Genomic DNA, 21,046 nt, shown 5'->3' with positions numbered 1-21,046 from the left:
TCAGAGAAGCAACTGATCATCAGAGCTACTGTAGTCAGCAAAGTCTTCCTAAAGCAGGGGGCTTTCCACTGAAAAGTCAGCTCTTAAGAAAGAGAAAGGAGTTCTTTGTAGTTCAAAATAACTTCCAAGATTTCCCGGAAACATAGTCCTACTGGGAAACTCAGGCTGTTTGAAACTGTAGTTTGGTTTTCAAGGGAGATTTGATTTTTTTATTAGCTTTCTCTTGAGAGGAATTTGCTGTGTTAAGCAGTAGGATTTTCATTTTCCACTAAAGCACAAATGCCAATAATTATAAATAGAAATGTGTTTTAAAGTAAGGCTTTTTTATGCACCTAGTGAGCTGCCACTTTCTTTTATAGTACATGAAAGCACTTTGCCCATTTCATTTCAAATGTTAAGGAACACCGAGGGGGTTACTAAGTGAATCATTAACTTGCTCTGCACAGTGTCTGGAGCTATGCATTTGGCACCTAATAGGTGATTTTGTCAGTGCTTATGAAAGAAAACATGTTAATGGCTGTTGTGATACATCATCGGGGTGGAGGCATTTTTGCCTTGAAACTATAAAGTTATTTTCAATTATATTTGTCCTAATGCATTCAACCACCACAGAGTTTATCCTTTGCCTTGCAATGTGCTAAACCTCCGGGCTTAGAATGCAGATAGCTCTGGATTCAAATCCTGACTCCAATTTTCTGTGTGACCCTAGGAAACTTACCAAAACTCCCAGAGTTTTCTCACCTACTGAAGGTGAGAAATAACACCTGTGAAACAGAATTGTGGGGATTTGGTGAGATACACATTTAAAGCTTCTGCTGCAGAGCCCACAGATTCACCTTCATCTCTCCCTCTTCTCTTGAAGGTTATCGGCTCTCTCTGCATTACTGTTTTTTTTGGTTGTGTTGTTATTTGGTGACCATCTAACGTGGGTCACAGTAGCATATTGTTCCTGTGCTCCCCAAGGCCCATGGAGAAGACAGAGAAGTTTTGAGTTTTCTCCTCCTAGGTGACAGCCTCCAGATCTACTTGCTTCCACTGTTCCTGTTTTCATTCAACAGTTTTACTGAGCGCCTGTTCTGGGCCAGGCTCTGAAGCGCGCACTGGGGTACGGTGGGGACCAGGCAGCCTGCTCAGGAGGGCGTGTCAGTGAGGGCTCCTGGCCACTGATTGGAAAACCTTCTGCTTTCCCGCCAGACCCACCTTCCCTGCTCTGCACCTGCCGGTGGCCTTGGGAGACTGACCACATCCTAGGCTCCCTTGTCCTCTGGCTTCTTTAACAAAAACCACATCTTTATGTTTCTTACAACCTTTCTCGCCAAAAACACACCCTACATTTTTTAGTGCATTTTGTATACAGAATTGTTTTCTTTACATATTAATTACAACTTTAACTCTTAGTAACCCTAAATTCTGGCAAAAAAATAAAAACAAAAAGAAAAACAAAATCAAAACAAACAAACCCTAAGAAATAAATGATTTTAGTTGTTGTGTACAGGTGCAGAGCCCAGGACAGAGGACAGAGCCATGAAGATGATGCCTGAGGACCTGGCCCCCCAAGCCTGTGGCCCTCTAACTTCTAATAAGGCTGAGCTCGTGGAGCACAAGCAGGACATAAGGGGCAGGGGATGGTGAGTGAGGTTGCGCTATGACTCTGGCTACCCTCTGCCGCTGATAGAAAGTTACGGCTCTTTTGAAGCCAGCCTTCTCTAACACCTCTCTCCTTCCAACTTAGCCATTGCTCTCTGTCTCTTTGGATTTAGTTCTTTGAAGTTCTGCCGTATCTCCTGTGGTTCCCCTATATCTACACATTGTAAATAATACTTTTATGAATAAATTCTATGTGAATTATCTCAATTTGAAAGGCCCGTCTGTTTTCTGCTGTAGGCCTGACTCAGTTGCCAACAATAAACACCCGCTCTATCCCTGATGTGCAGTGAGATGTGCGTTGCCAAAGTAGGCTTCCCCGTAGTCACAGGATGTCTCTTCTGTATGAAATCCATGGTGGTGTCTGATGAGAAATGAATTACAGATAAGATTTCTCCACGCTGATTACATTCCTAAGAATTTTCTCTAGTATGAATTCTCTGATGTACGATAAGGGGTGTATTATATCTGACAATGAGGGTTTCCCACAGTGATCACATTCACACGACTTCTCCCTGTGCACACGTTATGACACCCAATAGGATGTGACTCTGGCTGTAGGCTTTCCAATTTGCATTCACAGGGCTTCTCGCTCCGGTAGAGTTTCCTTTCTTGAGTAACAGAGGTGCTGTGATTATCTTTTCTCAGATTCACTATCTTCACAGTGGTTGTCTCTGCTGTGAACTCTAAAGCGTAGGATGCGGTTTGACTTTTGACCCAAGGCTGTCACCCAGTGATTAAACCCACGGGGTTCTCTCCACTATTGGAGGAGCTCCAGCAGAATGATTTCCCATCTCTCTTGCGGTTTAATTCATCCTGGTCTAATTTCCCTCCTGATTAACCAAGTCCAAATTATGCTTCAAATTTGTGCTAAGTGAATCACATTGATGGGTTTTAGTTCTTGGAGAAATAAGTTTGGTGGTTACACCAAGATGTTTTCCAGCGTTCTTACACTCACTGCGGATCCCACAGTGTGGATTTTCCTGGCCTGTAGGTGGACGCCACCCGAGTGAAAAGGCTCTTCTGTCTCCTGTTGCCAATCTGCCAGGCCATCCTTTTTGCAGATTATTTTTTCTAAAGTAGAATATAATAAAGAGTTCTTTGTGAATCTTTCCACTTATGTAAGGAATAAACACATCTTCAAAAGTGCTTAGCCATGGAGTTGCCTCCTTAGCGTAAGCCTGCTGTTTAGAACGACAGTAATCTGAAATGTAGACAGCCTCTCTCCCTCCGGTTCTGAGAAGGAACAGGCTGGACGGTGCTTTCTTGGAATGTCTCCCTTTCATCTGCGGCTTGCCTCCTTATTCCAACTTCAAGTTCACGTCTGGTTTGCTGTGTTTTTATCCGTGGAGACTAGACTCCATAGGACACCAGTGTCACATCTCCGGAGGGGGCCTTTGAGCTGTTCCCGGTGTCCCAGGTGGAGTCTGTAGCCACATTTGTGAAGGTAACTGACGCCCAGTACTGGGTGCTCTCAAAGTCTTCCTGAGAAACAGCAGCAGTTAGTGAAAGGGGAGCTGGCTCATCCAACATTTTGGTTAAACCCTCTACTATTACACAGTCTCTTATGCTCTTGGGAGGTGGAGACATCCTGGAAAACTTCTTTTCTTTAGGCACAAAGGTCAAGGGCAGATTCAGGCCCCCAAACCCTGAGATACTTCCTGGGACCCTGGGCTCTGTCCTGACATCTGGCTGCAGGCCTCAGGGGCGAGTGGTCTCCTCTCCAGGAAGAGTCATGTTCGTTTCTGTTGAGTTGGGACCACCACCCCCTTCAGGCCCTGAGCTCAGCTGTGGAGCTTTCCTGTAGCCTACTCTACAGCCCCCCTGTGCACCTGCCATGGCAAGCTCACCTGCGACGAGGCCAGGAAAAAGGTGGTCCCTGGGTATATTTTCTATCTTCTGACTTATTGCAGGTGATGATGTTGTTAAATTTCTGCCACTACAAGTCATGGCTTATGTTTTCTTCAGCCTCTGGTGATAATTTTTTCACAGTTCTTCCAGACTCTGCTTACTTCCTCCTTGAAGCCTTTCTGGCCTTCACTTGCCAGCAGGTCCCGAAGCTGGTGCCACAGGTTTTAGGTGTTGTCATGCTTCCTTCTCGGGCTCTAGCTCTGTGCATTGCACCCCCTGGGCAGTGCGCCCGGAGAGCCAGGTGTGTGAGTCTCATCCGGTCTGGTTCTCTCCTTCCGAGGGTCCAGTCCACTCCAGGTTCTATCAGCATTTTACAGTGCCTTCAAATAGTTGTGATTTTAAAAATATTTTGTATAGAGTTTATGATTATTACAAACTCCACTATTACAAGTAGCCAGAAGTCTCTCTGATGACGATACTTATAGTTTTAAAAAATAATTCACAAGCCTTCTCTGAGTGCTGTGCTGTGGAACCATCTCTTCTCCTTGGCTTCTCTTTGGCAGAAGCTCAGGGTTCGTTCTCTGCACCCTGCTGAGCTAACAATTACTCATTTCACTGTCTCCTACTTCCCAAAATTGAGTTGACTTCTCTAGTCTGCTATTATCTCTTCCTCTCTTTTTTTCCCTGTGGTCTTTCACCTCCTTCATTCCTTTCCTTTCATTTAAGAGAGGTTTCAGGAGGCCGAGAGCACCTGCCTGTGTTGCATCGACCAGGTTTAACTAGCTACTAGAGGCAGTGCACTGGCCTCCTTGGATACCAAGATGACTAAGTTTTCTTCCAGAACGGCAATATGTCTCTATCAGGGCCATAAGAGGCAGTAGACAATGGTGTGGAGAAAGAATGAGATGGTTCATATTAAAGCATTTAGGCTGCCTTCCGGCGAGAGTACAAGCAGATCTTACGTGCAGATACCCTGTGCCTCGGCCTTATTCTGCCGTAAGGTAACTACTAAACGCTTAGCAGAGTGCACGAGTTTTCTAGAGCTGCTGTAACATAGGACCGCAGACCAGGTGGCTTAAACAACAGAAATTTTATTTTCTACAATTCTGGAGGCCAGAAGTCTGAGATGAAGGTGTTGGTTTCTTCTGAAGCCTCTGTCCTTGGCTTGCCGGTTGCCTGTAATACTGTAGTATAGTTTTGTTGTCTCTGTAGTTTCTGTGTCTGTCTATGTCTTAATCTCTTCTTCTAAGGACACCAGTCATACTGGATTATGATTTCATTTTAAATTAACTATCTCGTTAAAGGCCCTATCCCCAAATATATCTGAGGTTCTGGAGGCAGGACTTCGATATCTGAATTTGGGGAGACAAAATTTAACCTATAACATGGAGTGCTGGGGAGGAATTCCAAACTGATATAGTTGCCGGTAGTGTTTTCTCAGTTCAGCGTTAATTTCTGTGTTGTTGAAAAGTCCATTTGTCTGAGTTCTCATTCTGTGAGAGGTGACTCCTCCTAGCTCCTTCGGGTGGGTTCTGGCTCAGGGCTGTCCCGATGCCCTCTCATCTGCGTGGATACCAGATGTCTGTCTTTGCTCTTCTGGGTATGCCCAGATTCCATGGCAGGCACCCAGTTTAGGTGACTAACTGGGCATCCCTTATGCGTAAACCTGTCCCTGCACAGGGACACATGCACCCCGCTTACACCAGGTGCCTTGCACCTGCCTGCACCTGCTAATTGAAGTCATGCAGAGTTCTGTCTCCGATAGGTTGTGTGTGTTGTGTGACTTTAGGCAAGTCACATAAGCTTCATGGCTTTTCGTCTGCTGTGGGGAGAAGTCGTGATACCCTCACTGACATGCATTAAGGATCATTAAGACAATCGGGCCTCATTACGTATACATCGTAGAAAGCTGCACTTGGGAGCCACTTGTCAATCATCTGCTGCAGGGTTTCATTTTATTTAAAATTATAGTGATCACACAAGTAATACAGCGATAACTTTCATTTGAGGTTTAAACAATGTGAATACAGTAAAAGTCCCCTCTTGCCCACCTCAGGGGTAATTCACTCTAATTGGCATAGTGTGTATCTTTCTGGAACCTTTTCTACTAATTTTATACTCATAAAAACATACAGAAATAGTTTTTCTTTGTGTGTGTGTGTGTTTAAACAGAAATGTGATAATATTGTAGACCTTATTCTGCAACTTACCTTTTTTTCCCACTCATCTTGGAGTTGTTCCCATGTCAGTTCACATTTCTCATAATGAAGTTGGTGTCTTTCATAGCTGTGGTTTGTCACAGTTTATTTGGGTACTTCCTTGGTGGTTCATCTTTAGGGTGTTTCCAAATTTTCACTGCTATGAGTGTTGCAGGAATGAATTTTCTCCTATGTGCCTCTCTGTGCTGTCGGACGAGTATTTCTCTGGGGCAGACACGAGGGTGGCCACGTGGAACGTTGAACAGATAGAGCCAAACTCTGCTCCCGGAGGCTCTCGCTCCCTGTGGCCTCGGTTCCCACACGCTCAGCAACACTGGATGGTGTCCATCTTTTCGGTTGTGGCCAGTCTGATGAGTGGAAAATGGTATTGTGCTTAGTTCAATGTTTAAAAAAATTCTTTTTAAAGCTGGTTTAAACTTTTCTCTAAATGGAACCTGGTGTCTCAGGAGAAGCAGAGTAGCATTGGGTGAGAGCCGGGATTAGAGCCCACATACCAGCCCTTGTCCTGCCTCCCCATTCACTCACGGGCTTGGTGGACTCTTTGGCTCTCAGTTCCTTATTAGTCAAATAGAGACAGTCATGAGTTAATACTTGAAAAGCCCTTAGAACAGTGTCTGACACCTGGTAAGTGCTATATAGGTGTTAGACAATTTTTTTAGCTCAGCAGGCAAAACACAGAATCTAAGGGAGGGGTGGTGGGCAGGTGACCTCACCTTTGTGATCCCTGGAGGGTCTCAGAATTCAGCTTAAAAGCTGAAGATGAAGTTCACCCCTTACAGACAGGGAAACTGAGACCTCGTGAAGGTCAACCACCTGCCTGAGGTCACACATCTGGTTATCGCCAGACCCAGGCCTAGAACCCAGCCCGCGGTTCCTAGCTCTGTGTTGTCTCTCCCCTCCTCCCCTTCCTGCACCCCCCAACTCAGCCAGTTTTATTTGTGGGTAAATCCCAGAACAATCCTGGCCTCTGAGGGATGCAGAATTTTGGTAAGGGCTTTCAGAGTAAAGCACAAAAATGGGGATTTGCTAAATGAAAGCTCAAGGATCCCCAAGATTCCTCCCCTAGCAGACTACAAAAGGATCCTGAGAGTGGCATTAACTCTTTCCCGTCAGTAAGTTTTCCTTCAGGCAGGTATCTTTTGTAGCTTGACAAGGAGGAGAAACTGCAGACTCCAAATGACAAGGGACAGTGTGTCTCAGCTTTAGCATCTTGGTTGTTAAAGGGCTTGCCTGATCCAGTGGTTTGCACCCCTCCAACGCGGCTTTGTTCCCTGCACAGCATGTTCAGGATGCAGACGGGGACGGCACCAGAGCGCAGAGCAGCTTTTGAAATCAATCAAAACATAGAAGACAGAACTTCGCTGGCTTACATGGCTAATGGCTCGTGTGACAATTTCACTGAGATAGGACAGTCTGACCTTTCATTCTGGAGACTGTATAATTAGTAAGTTTTTTTTTTTTTTCAGGCAGTAACAGTTCCTTTTTGTCCCATCGAATTTGGTTAGTATTATTATTGTTTTTTGCTGTACTCAACATCTAATCATTATCCATTCATAGCAAAGCAAAGCCAGACAGATTTTTGGTCTTTTTCTTTTCAGAAGTTTAGACTTATCTAAACTTAAAGGAGTAGGTAGCTTATCAAAATCACTCTTGGATGTTAGCCAAACATTTTAGACTTTGAGGTTTATTTCCTTTTTGAAACACATGCTAGTTATTCTTTTTAAAAGTGGTTTCAACTTTCAAATCTTCTAATGATTTATTTTTCAAGATGAAAAGTGATGGAGACGGTTTTCTCTAACCCTGTCTTAGCAATCACACTGTGGTGACACAGGGGAAGGAAAGAGCTCAGGCTCCGGGCTCAGACCTGGGTGTGCCTCTCGGCTTTGCCACTTTCTAGCTGTGTGACCCTGGCTAAGTTATCTGCCTCTCTGAGCCTCAGGATTAGCATTGACAAAATGAGGAGGATTTCTATGTTGTTTTGAGGATTAAATAAAGGAAAAGGAGAAATGGCCTGACCAAATCTAATCACATAGGTTCAGATCCATGCAGGTGGTTTAGCACAGTGTCTGGCACAGAGGAAGCTCCTAATCGGCGATGGCCATTGTGGGTGAGGCGTTGTCGTCCTTCCGTGAAGGACCCCCTGGGGGGCAGGCACCTGCTGGAGCGGCCGCTGCCCTTCCCTGAACATCTGCTTTGCCCTTTCATCCTAGTCCTCCATCTCCTTCTTGCTGATCTTTTTCCTTCTTGCCTAGAATTTTCATGATAGATATTTTCCCTCTAAGTGAAGTCACCTGTATTATTAATAGTTTCCTGGGGCTGCCATAACCAAGTACCGCTAACTGGGTGGCTTGAATCAAAAGAAGTTTATTCTCTCGCGATTCTGGAAGCCAGAAGTCTGAAATCCATGGGTTGGCAGGGCCACGCATCCTCCGAAGCCTCTAGGAAGGAGTCGTGCCTGGCCTCTGCCAGCGCTGGTACTGCCGGAAGTCCTTGCTGCTGTTTGGCTCGTGGCTGTGTCACCCTAGTCTCTGCCTCCATCTGCACGTGGCGTTCTCCCTGCGTGTCTTGTGTCAAATCTCCTCCCTTCTCTTCTAAAGACACCAGTCGTTAGATTTAGGACGTGCTTATCCAGGATGCATTCATCTCTAGATCCGTAACGTAATCACATCTGCAAAGACCCTACTTTCAAGGAAGGTCACCATTCTGAGGTTCGGGGTGGGCATGAATTTTGGAAAGGTGCCGTTTAACCCACTGCAGCACCCAGGTGCAGCAGAGGAGAGCGAAGGTGCTTCCCGGCCTTTCGGCGCAGAGCCTGGCTCCGTGGTCAGAGTCCGTGTGCGCTGTGCTCGTGACTCTGGGATGTATCCAGCTGTTTTAAAGTAAAGGTAAAAATCCCACCCCCATATTCCAGTGACATCGAGGCTGCCGGAAGATGCAGCAAATGTATCCTCCACTGTGTGAAAAACACAGGGTTAATGTTTCACCTCCTAAAGGTGCTCACAAAAGCACCAGCATCTGAATGGGGAACCTGCATCAACCCAGTACACGGTAAGTTGTGGGTTTTGATCCTCAAGTAGTTTTCCAGACCACAGCTGCAATAAACAGTTAATAGATTTGCCAGTTTCTCAGAGTTTATTCTCTAGTAAATGTGGAAACATGGGGTGGGGTGAGGGCTTTCGAGGAGGAAGGAATTCTGTGGTTGAGCACTTTGGGAAGCAGTGAATATTCTAGATCTGTCCTCTCCAGCCCTGGCCCAGTCACACACACATCAGCCTGCTAAAAGGCTCTGAGAAGTCATTCTCGTTATCTTAGTAAGTATTTCCCATGCTCATGTGATATTGCGCCTGGTATTTCTCATAACAATTTAGGCACGGGTCCCGGATGAGGGATCTTGGAGTTCATGGAATTCCATTCTGTGATTTTACAGAGGTGAAGCCCAGAGCAAGAGGCCATTCTGTCAATTAGAGCTGCCATTTATTGGGCATCTCCCGTGTGCCGGGCACTGTGCTAAGCTTTGGATAGGCATTGGTCTATTTAACCTCACACAATCAATCCAATGGCACAGAGGATATAAGCCCCATTGTACAGAGGAGGAAACTGAGGCTCAGGGAGGCGAAGTGACTTGCCAAGGTTGCTTAGTGAGTGGGCAGTAAACTCAAGGTCAAAACACCCCAAGATCTTTAGTAAAGATGATGTGTGTTTCTTGGGCCAGTTTTCAATAAATCAATAGCTGATTCTTAGAACCCGGGGTCATTAAGAATGTGGCTACTTGCCTGTCTCTGGAACAGTTACAGGGCTACTCTGTGCCTCAGTTTCCTTATTTCTAAAAGGGGGATAATAAACGGTTTCTATCTCCTGGGGTGTGATGTGGATTTAAATAAGCACCAAATTAAATAAGGTAGCCCACTAAAGCACTTGGAATGGTGCCTGGTGCACAGTGAACCCTCAGTAAATATTAAATCCCTCTATTGTTGCAGTCATTCTTGTATGCCATGGTCCCTGATCTCAGAGAATAGTAGGACGTTTCCGTCGCCCTGTTAAGATCCCTTGTGCCTGTTTACTACTCACCTCTGTTCCCTCTTCCAGGCCCAGGCAACCACTAATGCACTCTCTGTCTCTAGGAATTTGTCTCTTCTAGGTATTTCATAAAAGTGGACTCGCGCCTTTGTGTCTGGCTTCTTTCACTTAGCATAAGGTTTCTGAGGTTCGTCCACGCTACGTAGCCCAGTCCTTTCCGTCGTTGAGGCTGTTTCGGTGTAAGGACGTGCTCCATTGTTTTTATCCCTTCACCAGTGGATCCACGTTTGGGTTTTCCATGTTTTGGCTATTATAAATATTCCTGCTAGAATATGTGCATGCATAATTTATTTATTTTTAATAATAATCTTTGTGTGTGTAAGTTGAGTGGGAAAGGAGAGTTTTAGAGTGAAAGTGAGATTTGAGGCAATGGCTCACTCATTTTTACTTTATACTACTGCTTTAAAAGTTAAGATACGGTTTGCTTATATTTCTGCCTGATTCATAGCCCACATCCACTTGATTAGCTCTGAGGAGTACCGTGGCCCAGAAAAATCAAGACTTCTGTCTTGTGGTATTGTGAAACCAAGGACAAGACTAGGCATGAGAAACGAACCGTTTAGCAAACTAGTTTCTGCAAGCCCTTGACTGTTAGAAACAAAGAACTAGAAAGCTAAACTTGGAGGACCACCCAGTGCAAAACTAAGCATCTTTTCCATCATGTATATTTGCGGTTTTGCATAGAATCTTTTAAGGATATTTCAGTATTTTAAAATGGATGTGCTGAATGGTTACCTAGAAATTACCTGGTATATTGCAGGGAAAGCAACAGAACTCCCAAAGACTACCAAAAGGAGCCATTCTGGAAATGTTCGGGAATAAGAGAGAAAAGAGAACAGTGATTTCTTTCGTCTGCCTTGTTTTGGACACAGTGCCCAGTTCTCTGAGTGGGTGGCAGTAGGGGGACATGGGTAGGGAGGCTATTGGGAAAGGGTAGCTTCAGGCACAGCTGGATCCTGGTGCTCAAATGCTACCATCGGGAATCTCCTCTTCCTTTTGCCAGCTTTCTTGTATGTTGGCTTCATCCTCAGACAAACTGGTCCCCTTAAGCTACCCCTTAAGTCCCAGGTAGCTTGGTAACCAGAGGCCCATGAAAGGAGTTTCTCTCTGTCTCAATAGTTCAAGTACAGTATTGCGTCTCTCCAGGCTGCCTTGGGTCACAGACCTGGCTGCTGTGACCAAAAGAGGTGGAGGCCCTTGGTCGGTCAGGTGCGGGCCAGGCACCTGCCTTGGGGCTGGTGTTGAGGTGGGGTCTGTGTCGCCTGAGCCACTGCGCAGAGGCAGCAGTACCTGTGACTGCCACGGACAACGACAAGGGTTGAAAACTGCCCATCGAAACCAGCCCTGATAGTCGTGTCGATGGTGTGGCCGAAACCCGGACTTGCCCATGTCACGCGAGCCCAGCACCGAGCCTGCACCCAGCTCTCCTGAGTGGCAGCTCCGAGTGTGCCCCATTCGCCCCCCCCTCCTTCTTTTCAGGGTGGAGCAAACAGCTTTTCCCTTCCTGGTAAACAGAGTCCTTCACAGCCACTCTCGTGGCACTTATTCACCCACAAGGCCATCTGTGACATTGTTCTGTGTTCCCTCTGAGGCCAGTGGAATGTGCCAACCTCTTCGAAATCCAGCACACGTTACGGAATCACCAGGATAAACACGAGGGAGGATGCTCCCCCCACAATTAACAACAAAACAAACACTGGCGGGATTGTACCTACATCTGCTGCAGTGCTCGGGCCTGTGCCTGAGCAATGAACTGATTATTGGGGTGTTTTGTGGGAAATGAGTTTCTTTGGCGTGAGCAGCTCACATCATTAGGTGAATTGCTCATTTCCACTCAGCGGAGAGCTCTGGGGGCAGCTCTGACTTTGGCCTCATGAGCAGCATGGCAAAGGGGAGAATTTGTAAGAACTTTTCTCTGTATTGATGACACTTCAATAGAAAGTATACAAATAATAAAGCTTAATTAATTTTCACAAAGGGGTCAAGAAATAGAACGCGACCAACACCTCAAAAAGCCCCCCTAATGCCAAATAGCAAATCATTTAATTATAAAAGAAAATTCCAATTAAGTAGCTGCTCGCTTCCTACTTGGCTTATGAGAATTTACTTTGAGTCGCTTCTTAATCTAAGAGCAACGTATCTTTCATTTCTCTTTGGTGAATGTCGCACCTGAGGCTGATCCTGCCCACCAGGGGGATTGTGTGGGGGTTTTGTTACAATCTATGTTAGATGCAGAGAGAGCATTTATTATGCACCTATTATTTTAGCTACAATGTTGAGTTCTTCACATTGATCTCACTTTGCTTTTTAAAACAGCTTTGGCAAGTATGCAGTCATTGTTACTCCACTTTACAGATGAGGAGGCTGAACCTCAGTGATCACACACAGCGAGTAAAAGATACAAGATTTGGACTTGCGTATGTTTGACCTCAGAGACTAGAAAACAAAATCAGAAGGGACCACAAGGAATCAAGGTTTTGTCTAATGCCACTGTGCTGCTAACTGCAAACTCCCGTGTCTGAGGCCCACGCTTACATTCGTTGAATTTGCCAGGGCCCTCCTAAGCTTTGGATTTTTGGTGTAGCTCACAGCCTGGTAGAAAAGAGGCTGAGAAACCGGGCGAGGTTCAGGGCAGACCTTACTGCAGTCTCCCCAGAGAATGCCCAGGGGCCGGAGGATGCGTGTCAATCGCACGGCCAGGCTTCCTGAGAATCCTGACTCTGTCTGCGGCTCTCTCTGGACCTGCCGGGAGGACGCAGCTTCTCTCTCCTGCCCCAGGCTCAGTGGGGTTCTCGACTTCCTCTCTCCCCTCATGTCCCCTTTCTGGACCTCTCTCCTCTTTCCCCTAATAGTTTTTTTAGCCTAGATTTTCTCCAACTTCAAGCATTCAAACATTCCCTTTATGATTTTGTCATGTCCATGTTCCACCTATTTAATCATTTTGTCATAGTCAACTCACTTGTTTCTTTTCAAATACTACTCAGGTCTCAAGTAACACGATTTATGAAATTCTGAATTTCATAAACAATATGATATATATTTAGACATGTAAGATAAATACACACCAAAATATTCAAATTGTCGTTTACTTAGAAATTTTAAAAAGTTGACACGCGTTGGTGTGCGCACCATCAAGCCGTCTCGCACGCCTCTGGTGGGGTTCCCTCTGCACTTCGGGAAATGCTGGACTGAACTTTCACCTCCCCTCCTCCCCTATCACCAGCGACGGCCATTTTCAGGAACCTCAGGGAAGAGGGCCAGGTAACTTGCAGGCAACTCCGGAAATTTCTAGAGGCAGGCAAGTGGAGACAAACGGGCTGTAAAGTTCATATGTTAATCATTTTTGGATGTTGTTACACTTTATTTAATTATCACAACTACCTGCTACCAGGTAAGCAGGTGGAAGCCCATTTTACAGGTGAGCAAACAAGGCTCCCAGAGGTGAGGAGACTCACCTAGGGATTCACACCCAGATCTGTCTGACTCCCTGAAAGCCTTTTATCCCCCTTGCTGCCACTACAGCCCAGACCTGAGTGTCCTTACGTGTTGGTTTTTATCTACATCTCTTTGACCACTGAAGGAAAGTGGATTCGAGCCATAAGTACTTCACTGCAGTGATTCCGCCTTGGGGATGGGGTGAAATGTGACAAATGAATTAACAAATGAGTTAAATCGCGACATGCTTCTAATTTCAGAAATTAAGCATTTTCAAACCTGACCTTCCTGTTGCTTAAAATGTCCAGTGGGTTCTCAAACAAAGATCCGAGAAAGTGGTCGCGGAGGAGACAGCGACACCCCAACGTTCAGGGTTGTTCACCAGAGACAAGGAGGCTGGGAAAAGGCATCTGTGGACGGCGACTTACCTCTCTGATGCGCTCCGCAGGGCCACCCACCGTCTTTGGAAAACTATAGCAAGTTAAATAATAAATTTGCCTTGATTTTTGTCACACCTCTCTGGAAACTCTGTTAGGAACATCTGGAGTCACGAGTGGTAGGAACATGCATCAGAGTCTCTGTCTGTGGAGCACATGGCTCCGATGTCCTGGGGTTCCAGCACCACTGTCCATACTATCTCCATGAGAGGGGCCAGGGCCCTGGGTTGGATTGGGGGTGGGGGTTCAGCAGCCGGAGTTGGAGTCTCCATGTCTCTACTTGCTGGCTGAGTCCCCATAGACAAGCTCCTTAACCTCTTTGAGTTTCAGATGCCTCACCTGTAAAATCAGGATAATCAGAGTCTCTGCCTTGTAGGGTTATTGAAAGGGCCACAGGAGGGAATGCCTATAAGATTCTTGGCACTGTCCCTGGCGTGGGGGTCTGCTCTCTTTGTAAACAAGTACTTTTGATTTCTCACTATGTTCATTGCAAAGTCCTCTATGCTCTTGCTGTTTAAAATGTGGGTGCCAGACCAGCAGCCACATCCCTGGGGAGCCGTTGGGGTCAGAAATGCAGAATCTTAGTCCTCCCCCAGAACTGCTGCATCGGATTCTGCACTTAGGCAAGATGCCAGGTGATTCTCGTGGGCACTCCTATTGGGAAGTGTCATTGTGAGCTAAAATGTATAAGGATGGGGGGAGCCAGATCAGTTTTGATTATGGAAATCTGTTGGCAGCAGTATGTTGGGGCAAAAAGATATCGGCAGCAGGACACAGAACACACTGTAACCCTAACTGGCTGGCATTTCTGGACGACCATGTAACCCCCCAAGACTACATTTTCTCATCTGCAAAAAGACTCCTCTATTTTAGAAGTTTGTTCATAGGATAACATGAAATAATATGAAAACATATAAAAGGGTGAAAAGTAAGTGATTTTTGTCTTGTTTACATAGAAAAAAGGACATCATAATCCCTACAGCTGTTAATACAATTTTCAAAGAATTCGATTCCCCAGTCTCCACATTTACTTGCCGAATGGCCATGGACAAGTTCTATTATTTGGTGTTGATTAAAATATCGGGGAATGACAGTGGCCATTTTTGGAAACTAAATGGGAGAGTTTTGTAGTTTGGCTAAAAGGCATCATCCTAGAAAAGACCAGCACCGTGATCCCTGGAGTTGTTTATGCCTTTCTCAAAACCATCGCTGAGCTGCAGGGGCACATCCGATGGCCATGGGCAGGAGTCCCCAGAATGATTCCAGGGAGTGTATTTCAATGTAACACATGTTTAGCTGCCACAAAAGCTTTTTATTAATTCTAAACATCACAGTCAAAGCAAGAAACAAATGATTTTGCTTGTATTAGTAGAACATCTTCAAATACAAAAAAACAAAACCCGGATATATTGTAGCACAAGAAAAACACACCATTGCACACCGAGACGCAGCTTAAGAAAAGAATTTGTGAGAGGAGGGAGGGGAGTGGGGACGGCCACAGGGCACAGACTGAAGCTGTCTGGGTCAGGGAAGGCTGTATGATGCCAGCGCTCGTCAGGAAATCTCACCCTGAGCTGCCGGCATGAATCCATGTACTTGACCGAGGTACAGATGCTGATAACAGGGTCGCCCAACTTTAACATCATGTCCAGCAAAAGCAGCAATGAACCAAAAAACATTTTCTCTCCTAGGTAATTTTGAAGAAATCATGTGATAGAGTTGCAATTACTACGAGGAAACAAAAGGTTCCCAAGAGAGCCACATGGCAGTTCCGTAGTTTCTCACACTCTTGGAAACTATAGCAAAGCAATTTCTTGTGATATATATATATATATATCCCCTCCCACCCACAATTCATTCTCTTGTTTTAAAGGAAGAAAAGGAATAACAGGAAAATACTTTTTTTTTTCAAAAAAAGAATACTTTAAAATAACAAGGTATCAAAATACAAGTACACAAGTATATTCTGATTGTTCAAAGTATATTCTCCCTCTTTTGTTAGAGTTTTGAAGGCTGCCTTAGATTTAATGCATAAAAACTCTATCACAACAAACATCACCACCACCACAACAAAAATAGAAGTGGGTTACAGCCCATGCTATTTTGAGGGTAGCAGAGGAGAAGAAGGGAAAACAGCATAGCATTGCTTCTTTCACAAAGAGCTCACTGTTTTTAGACAACTGTTTTGCTGTAAATAGAGTAATAGGGTAAAAGCTCAGTCTCTTATGGAACAAGTGGGAAGCTCTCTATAGCTGACGGCTGGAGGTCGTTGCTCTAACAGGTTTGCTTGTGAGAGATCAGAACCACCCTGCCTGCTCGTGAGAATCCTTCTGCCAGGGACAGGAGGCAGTGAGCAGGCAGGCATCGCAGACCTGGGGGTGTGGGAAAGAGCACAGACACCACCCGGGGCAGCCTCCGCTGATTCCTCCCAGTGACTATTTGGAAAATGGGAGTTTGAAACTTACCCACCTTGGGATCCTTTCAGAGAGCCTGTTTTGCTAACACAGTTTTTATATCTTCCAAGTATTTTTTTTTTTTTCTTTTTCTTTTTAAACATCTTGGCTGGATGGAAGGTCAAAAGTGACCGGACTGATTAGGCTTGGCGTGGGCCCTGGCGTCCTACCCCAAGTTCATGCCGTTGCAGCCGCAGAGAATCTCCTTGAAGGTGTTGCGCAGTTCCAGGCTCCGGAAGGCGTAGATGAGCGGGTCGATGACCGAGTTGCACATGATGAGGACCAGGTAGGTGTTGAAGTGGGCGGTGTAGCAGACGCAGTAGGGGTTGGTGGGGCAGGCGATGATGAGGACCAGGTGCAGGAAGAAGGGGGCCCAGCAGCAGACGAACACCCCCAGCAGGATGGTGATGGTGACGGCCCCCTTCATGCACGAGTGCTGCTGCGGGGCCACCCCGTCAGCGGGCGGCAGCGCGGCGATGCGCTGGACGTGCAGCCGCGCGAAGAGGAACATGTGCACGTAGAGGGTGCCCATGAGCAGCAGCATGGCGAAGAACATGGTGATGAGGCACACGATGACCATCTTGCTCTCGGAGTAGACGATGAACACCACGCCGCACACGCCGCAGCAGACCCAGATGGCCGCGATGAGGGCGAGGGCCTTCCGCACCGTCATGATGCTGTGGTAGCGCAGCGCGTAGAAGATGGTGACGTACCTGTCCACGGCGATGGCCAGCAGGTTGCAGATGGAGGCCACCAGGGAGATGCAGATCATGGAGTCGAAGACGTTGTCCATGTACTGGATAAACTGGTCCTCCAGGCTCAGGTAGTCGCTGTGGACCACGGCGATCATGATGGTCTCCAGGGCGTTGGACACGCTCACCAGCATGTCGGCCACCGCCAGGCTGCAGAGGAAGAAGTACATGGGCGAGTGCAGGTTGCCGTTCCTGACCACGGCCAGGATGACCAGGACGTTTTCCAGCAGGCTGACGATGCCCAGAGCCAGGAAGACCTCGGGCTGGATGAAGACCTGCTCGCAGAACGCGCTGCTGCTCTGGTTGCTGAAGGAAGGGGCTTCGGGGTGCCCGGAGCTGTTGGGCAGCGTGGGCTGCGCAGGGGGCAGGCAGCACGAAGCGTTCATTGCTAGCAGAGGCTGGTCCCAGCCGGGGCTCTGGCAGGTCCACAGGAGCTGCTGCTGCTTGCAGGAAAAGCAAGATCTCCCTCCAGATACTTCTTTTGGATGCCTGTGCAGTCTAGGCTTGGATTTTGTTCTCCCCACAATGAAAGGATGGGGAAAACAGAGAGAAAGAGAGAGAGAGAGAGAGAGCGAGCACAGAGTTAGTAGCTTGGAGACATACAGAAAACTTTCCTCTGCTTCTCCAGGAGGAGTAGTTTTATAGCTACTCTTATCAGCTGTCTTTCGTCCTTCCCTCCGACCCCTCTTCTGTCTCTCCTCACATTTCCACCTGGGATGAGAAAATCTGCCACTGGTTGCTACAGTTACGACTCTTTTCTTAAGTGAAGGGAGAACACTCAGGTTTTATATATCAGCCGAGGGCAAACAACTCCTACTTGATGTTCAACGCAGCGAAATGGCCACTGAGCATCAGGCACCTCTCTGACTGACAGCAGGTACCTGCTCCGGGCTTCTGCGGGGAGATGACAAGGCAGGCTGTGCCCTCTGCAGGCCAGACGGCTCCTCTGCTCGCTGGCGCGCCGAGCCGTTCGTATTTGTCATGGAAACTGCCGCAGGCATCCGGTCCGCGCATCCGTTCGTTTGTTCTTTCGTTTGTTCATTCATTCGTTTGTTTTGCTTGAGAAAACATTTATTGAGCGCCTACTATGTGTCAGGTCTCTGCTGGGTGCGGGGAACATAGTGGTGAGCAAAACAGCTGCTGTCCCAGAGTCTGGGGTGGGAGAAGAGAAAACAGGCAACAAGTGCTCGAATCAGGAAAGTCCAGGGGGCTGGGGCAGCAAAGAGGAGGGGCCCTAACCTGGACAGTCAAGGAAGGTTCCTTGAGGAAGAAACACCTCGCCTTTGATTTCAAGGAAGAAGAGGCGATACCGGGGGATGGGGGTAGGTGGTGGGGTGGGGGCTGGGGATGAAGGAGGCAGAAGAGGATTCTAGGCAGAGGCAGTAAGGTGCCTGCAGCCTGGGCGCCAAGGGAGTCAGCTAGAGTGTGGCTGTGGGGGTCTCACCCGACCTACTGAATCAGAGTCACCCAGGGGTAGAACCTGGGCAAGTTTTCGATTTTCCACAGGTGAGCTGGGCATAGCCCGGGTTGAAATCTACTGAAAAGGAAGCTTGGGGTTTTTGAAGCACTGAAAGTACTTTGCTCTGGCCAGAGTGTGGAACTGGGAGAGAGTCTGAGAAATGAGGCTGCAAAGATATATATATGTATATATATATATTTATTTATTTTAAGGTGAGAGGTGCCTGAGTCCTGCAGGACAGCAGCAGCTGCGTATGGGAGATTGGATGGTACCCTGAAGGCAGTGGGGGCTGTGGAAGGATTTAGGTAGGGCAGGAATGAGATGGAGTCTGCATTTTAGAAAGATTCCTGGTTGCAGGGTGGAGAATGGATTGGAAGGGATGAGAGCGTCGTTAAGGAGTCCAGGGTAGCGGGTACTGTAGAGACCCAGGGTGAGATGATGGTGACCTGGAGCAAGGGCACGGATGTGGGGATGTGGAGTGGACAGAGATATTTAGGAGGTAGGATTATGGAGAATTGACAGTGATTGGATACAGGAACACAGGAGGGAGCAGCCAGGAATACCCCTACTTCCTTCTTAAGTAATGGGGAAGATGGAGATGTTTTATGCTGGGAAATGTAAAAGGCAGAATTTAGCAGTTGGTCGACTAATGTGGTGCTGTGCTTGGAAATATGGTTTAGTACTTGGTTCATTTGGTTCACATTAGATTTGATTATGCACATGGGTCATATATGCTTAGAAAACACTGAGTCCTCTTACCCCTACACACACACACACACACACACACACACACACATTCTGGGTGGATTAACGATCCATCCGTCATCTAATTATGTATGTGGGTGTGTGTGAACGTGAAAAAATATGCACAGGAAAATAGGATACTTATAAAACCTTGGGGTGGAGAGATATTCTTAAACAAGATGGGCAACTCAAAATTTTGTATGGAAAATAGCACCATAAACAAAGTCATTAGACAAACTGAAAGAAAACATTTGCTATAGGCAAAGGTTACTATCTCTTATATACAAACAATACTTTCACATTAATAAGAAAGTGATGAATTATCTGTTAGAAAATTGGACAGAAGATATAAATAGTAATTCACTGAAGAGGAAATATAAATGGCTAATAAGCATATGACAAGATGTTAAACCTTCTGGGGAGTCAGGAAAATGTAAATCAAAATGAAATTTCTATATGATTTTTCCAGTTGATTGACAAGAATTAAAAAGATACCCAATTCAGGAGAGAATGTTGAGAGAAGGACACTCATGCATTCCTAGTGCTTGTGAATAGTTTTATCATTTGGAATTTTCTATTAAAATAAAAAATGCATGTGGGTATGAATCTCAGTCTATGAACTGAGGGGTATGAGAAATAGCACTTCTGTTTATTTTCAGCAGAGCAACTTAATTTCTGATGTTAAGCCATTGTTCTTCCAGGTTGGGGAAAAGTACAATCTTAATCCTTTTGGGGACTTCTCACCTTCAGGGTCACAACCAGAGGTGCATTTATACTATCATAGTCTGTGGTTTCAAGGGCACTAGTCTTACCTGCAAAAGCTAGATTATAAGCAGGGACCATTCGCTATCTACTAGGTCTTTGCCTGTTCTGTGCTTGGCATGGGCTGGGCATGGACCATCTTTCCCTGCTTCCATTCTCTGGTTATGTGCATCCTTCAGAGAGAACAGATGGGACCTGGCACTTCAAACCTGTGTCCTCGGAGGTATCATCATTGCTAATGAGTGTTCATTTGGTTTTCTGTAAATACTACTTCCCACTTTCCTGGTAGAGCTATACAGATGCAGTATTACTTTTTAATTGAATCTTGTATAAATGAACTGTCTTTATTAGTAATAATTGCAAGACAGTCCTTGTCAGTGTTTGCCATATGTTGTTGGCATACATGGGAATGTCTGTTTTTAATCTGTTATAATAAACTGTAACAAGAAGATTCTTTTTCTAGGAGGTAATCCACCCAGATGCTCTGTATACACAAAAAGCTCTTCCTGAATTTTGTGCCCGGTATCCTCTTCTTATCCTTTAAGATCCAGCTTAAATGTCAACTATTACTTACAGCTTTCCTCAAATTCCATATACCAGTTAACCACCCTTCCATCCCTGCTGCCAAGCCGACAGGGTTCAGCACTCCTTCCTCACTCTCAAAAGTGCAAGCCACAAGAAAAAACAAAAACCCACGAATTGGACTTTATCAAAATTAAAAACTTTTGTATCTTAAGTTACCACCAAAAAAGGGAGAAGACAACACACAGAATGGGAGAAAATGATTGCGAATCAGATATCTAATTATTTGTATCTAGAATATATAGAGAACATTTGCAACTTAGTAATAAAAAGACAAATAGCCCAACTGAAAAATAAGCAGCAAAAGATTTGAATAGACATTTCACCAAAGAATATAGAAAATGTCCAGCAAGTACATTAAAAAAATAACATCTTAGGGAAACAGTAAAATACACTAAAAACCATTGAATTGTACACCTTAAACAGGTGCATTTTATGGTATGTTAATGTTATTTCAGTACAGCTGTTTTTAAAAATGACATGCAGAATGTTACATAATGAGAAGTCACATCCATGTCACTAAAAGGGGACAATATTATCAGTGGTCATATTAGAACACAATGATTAGATTTTATTGTTAATCTGAACTTTTCCTGAGGGGCAGATGCTGCTGCCTCCCCACTCCTCGCCT

At 45.8% G+C, this 21,046-nt stretch overlaps 1 protein-coding gene across 1 annotated transcript; it reads right to left on the bottom strand.

Moving 5' to 3' along the window:
• Positions 1-16,282: 16,282 nt before the first annotated feature.
• MC3R (melanocortin 3 receptor) lies at positions 16,283-17,349 on the bottom strand. Its single transcript, XM_069496234.1, has one exon. It carries the CDS (start codon positions 17,252-17,254, stop codon positions 16,283-16,285), a length of 972 nt encoding a protein of 323 aa, XP_069352335.1. The 5' UTR covers positions 17,255-17,349.
• Positions 17,350-21,046: the final 3,697 nt, after the last annotated feature.

The sequence above is a fragment of the Eulemur rufifrons genome, chromosome 20 (assembly GCF_041146395.1).
Source record: "Eulemur rufifrons isolate Redbay chromosome 20, OSU_ERuf_1, whole genome shotgun sequence".
In the NCBI taxonomy this organism is placed as follows: Eukaryota; Metazoa; Chordata; class Mammalia; order Primates; family Lemuridae; genus Eulemur; species Eulemur rufifrons.
This window is presented reverse-complemented; position numbering and strand designations above follow the sequence as displayed.

Coding starts and splice junctions, on each gene's coding strand:
- MC3R (XM_069496234.1), bottom strand. CDS start 17,254: ATGAACGCTTCGTGCTGCCTGCCCCCTGCGCAGCCCACGCTGCCCAAC.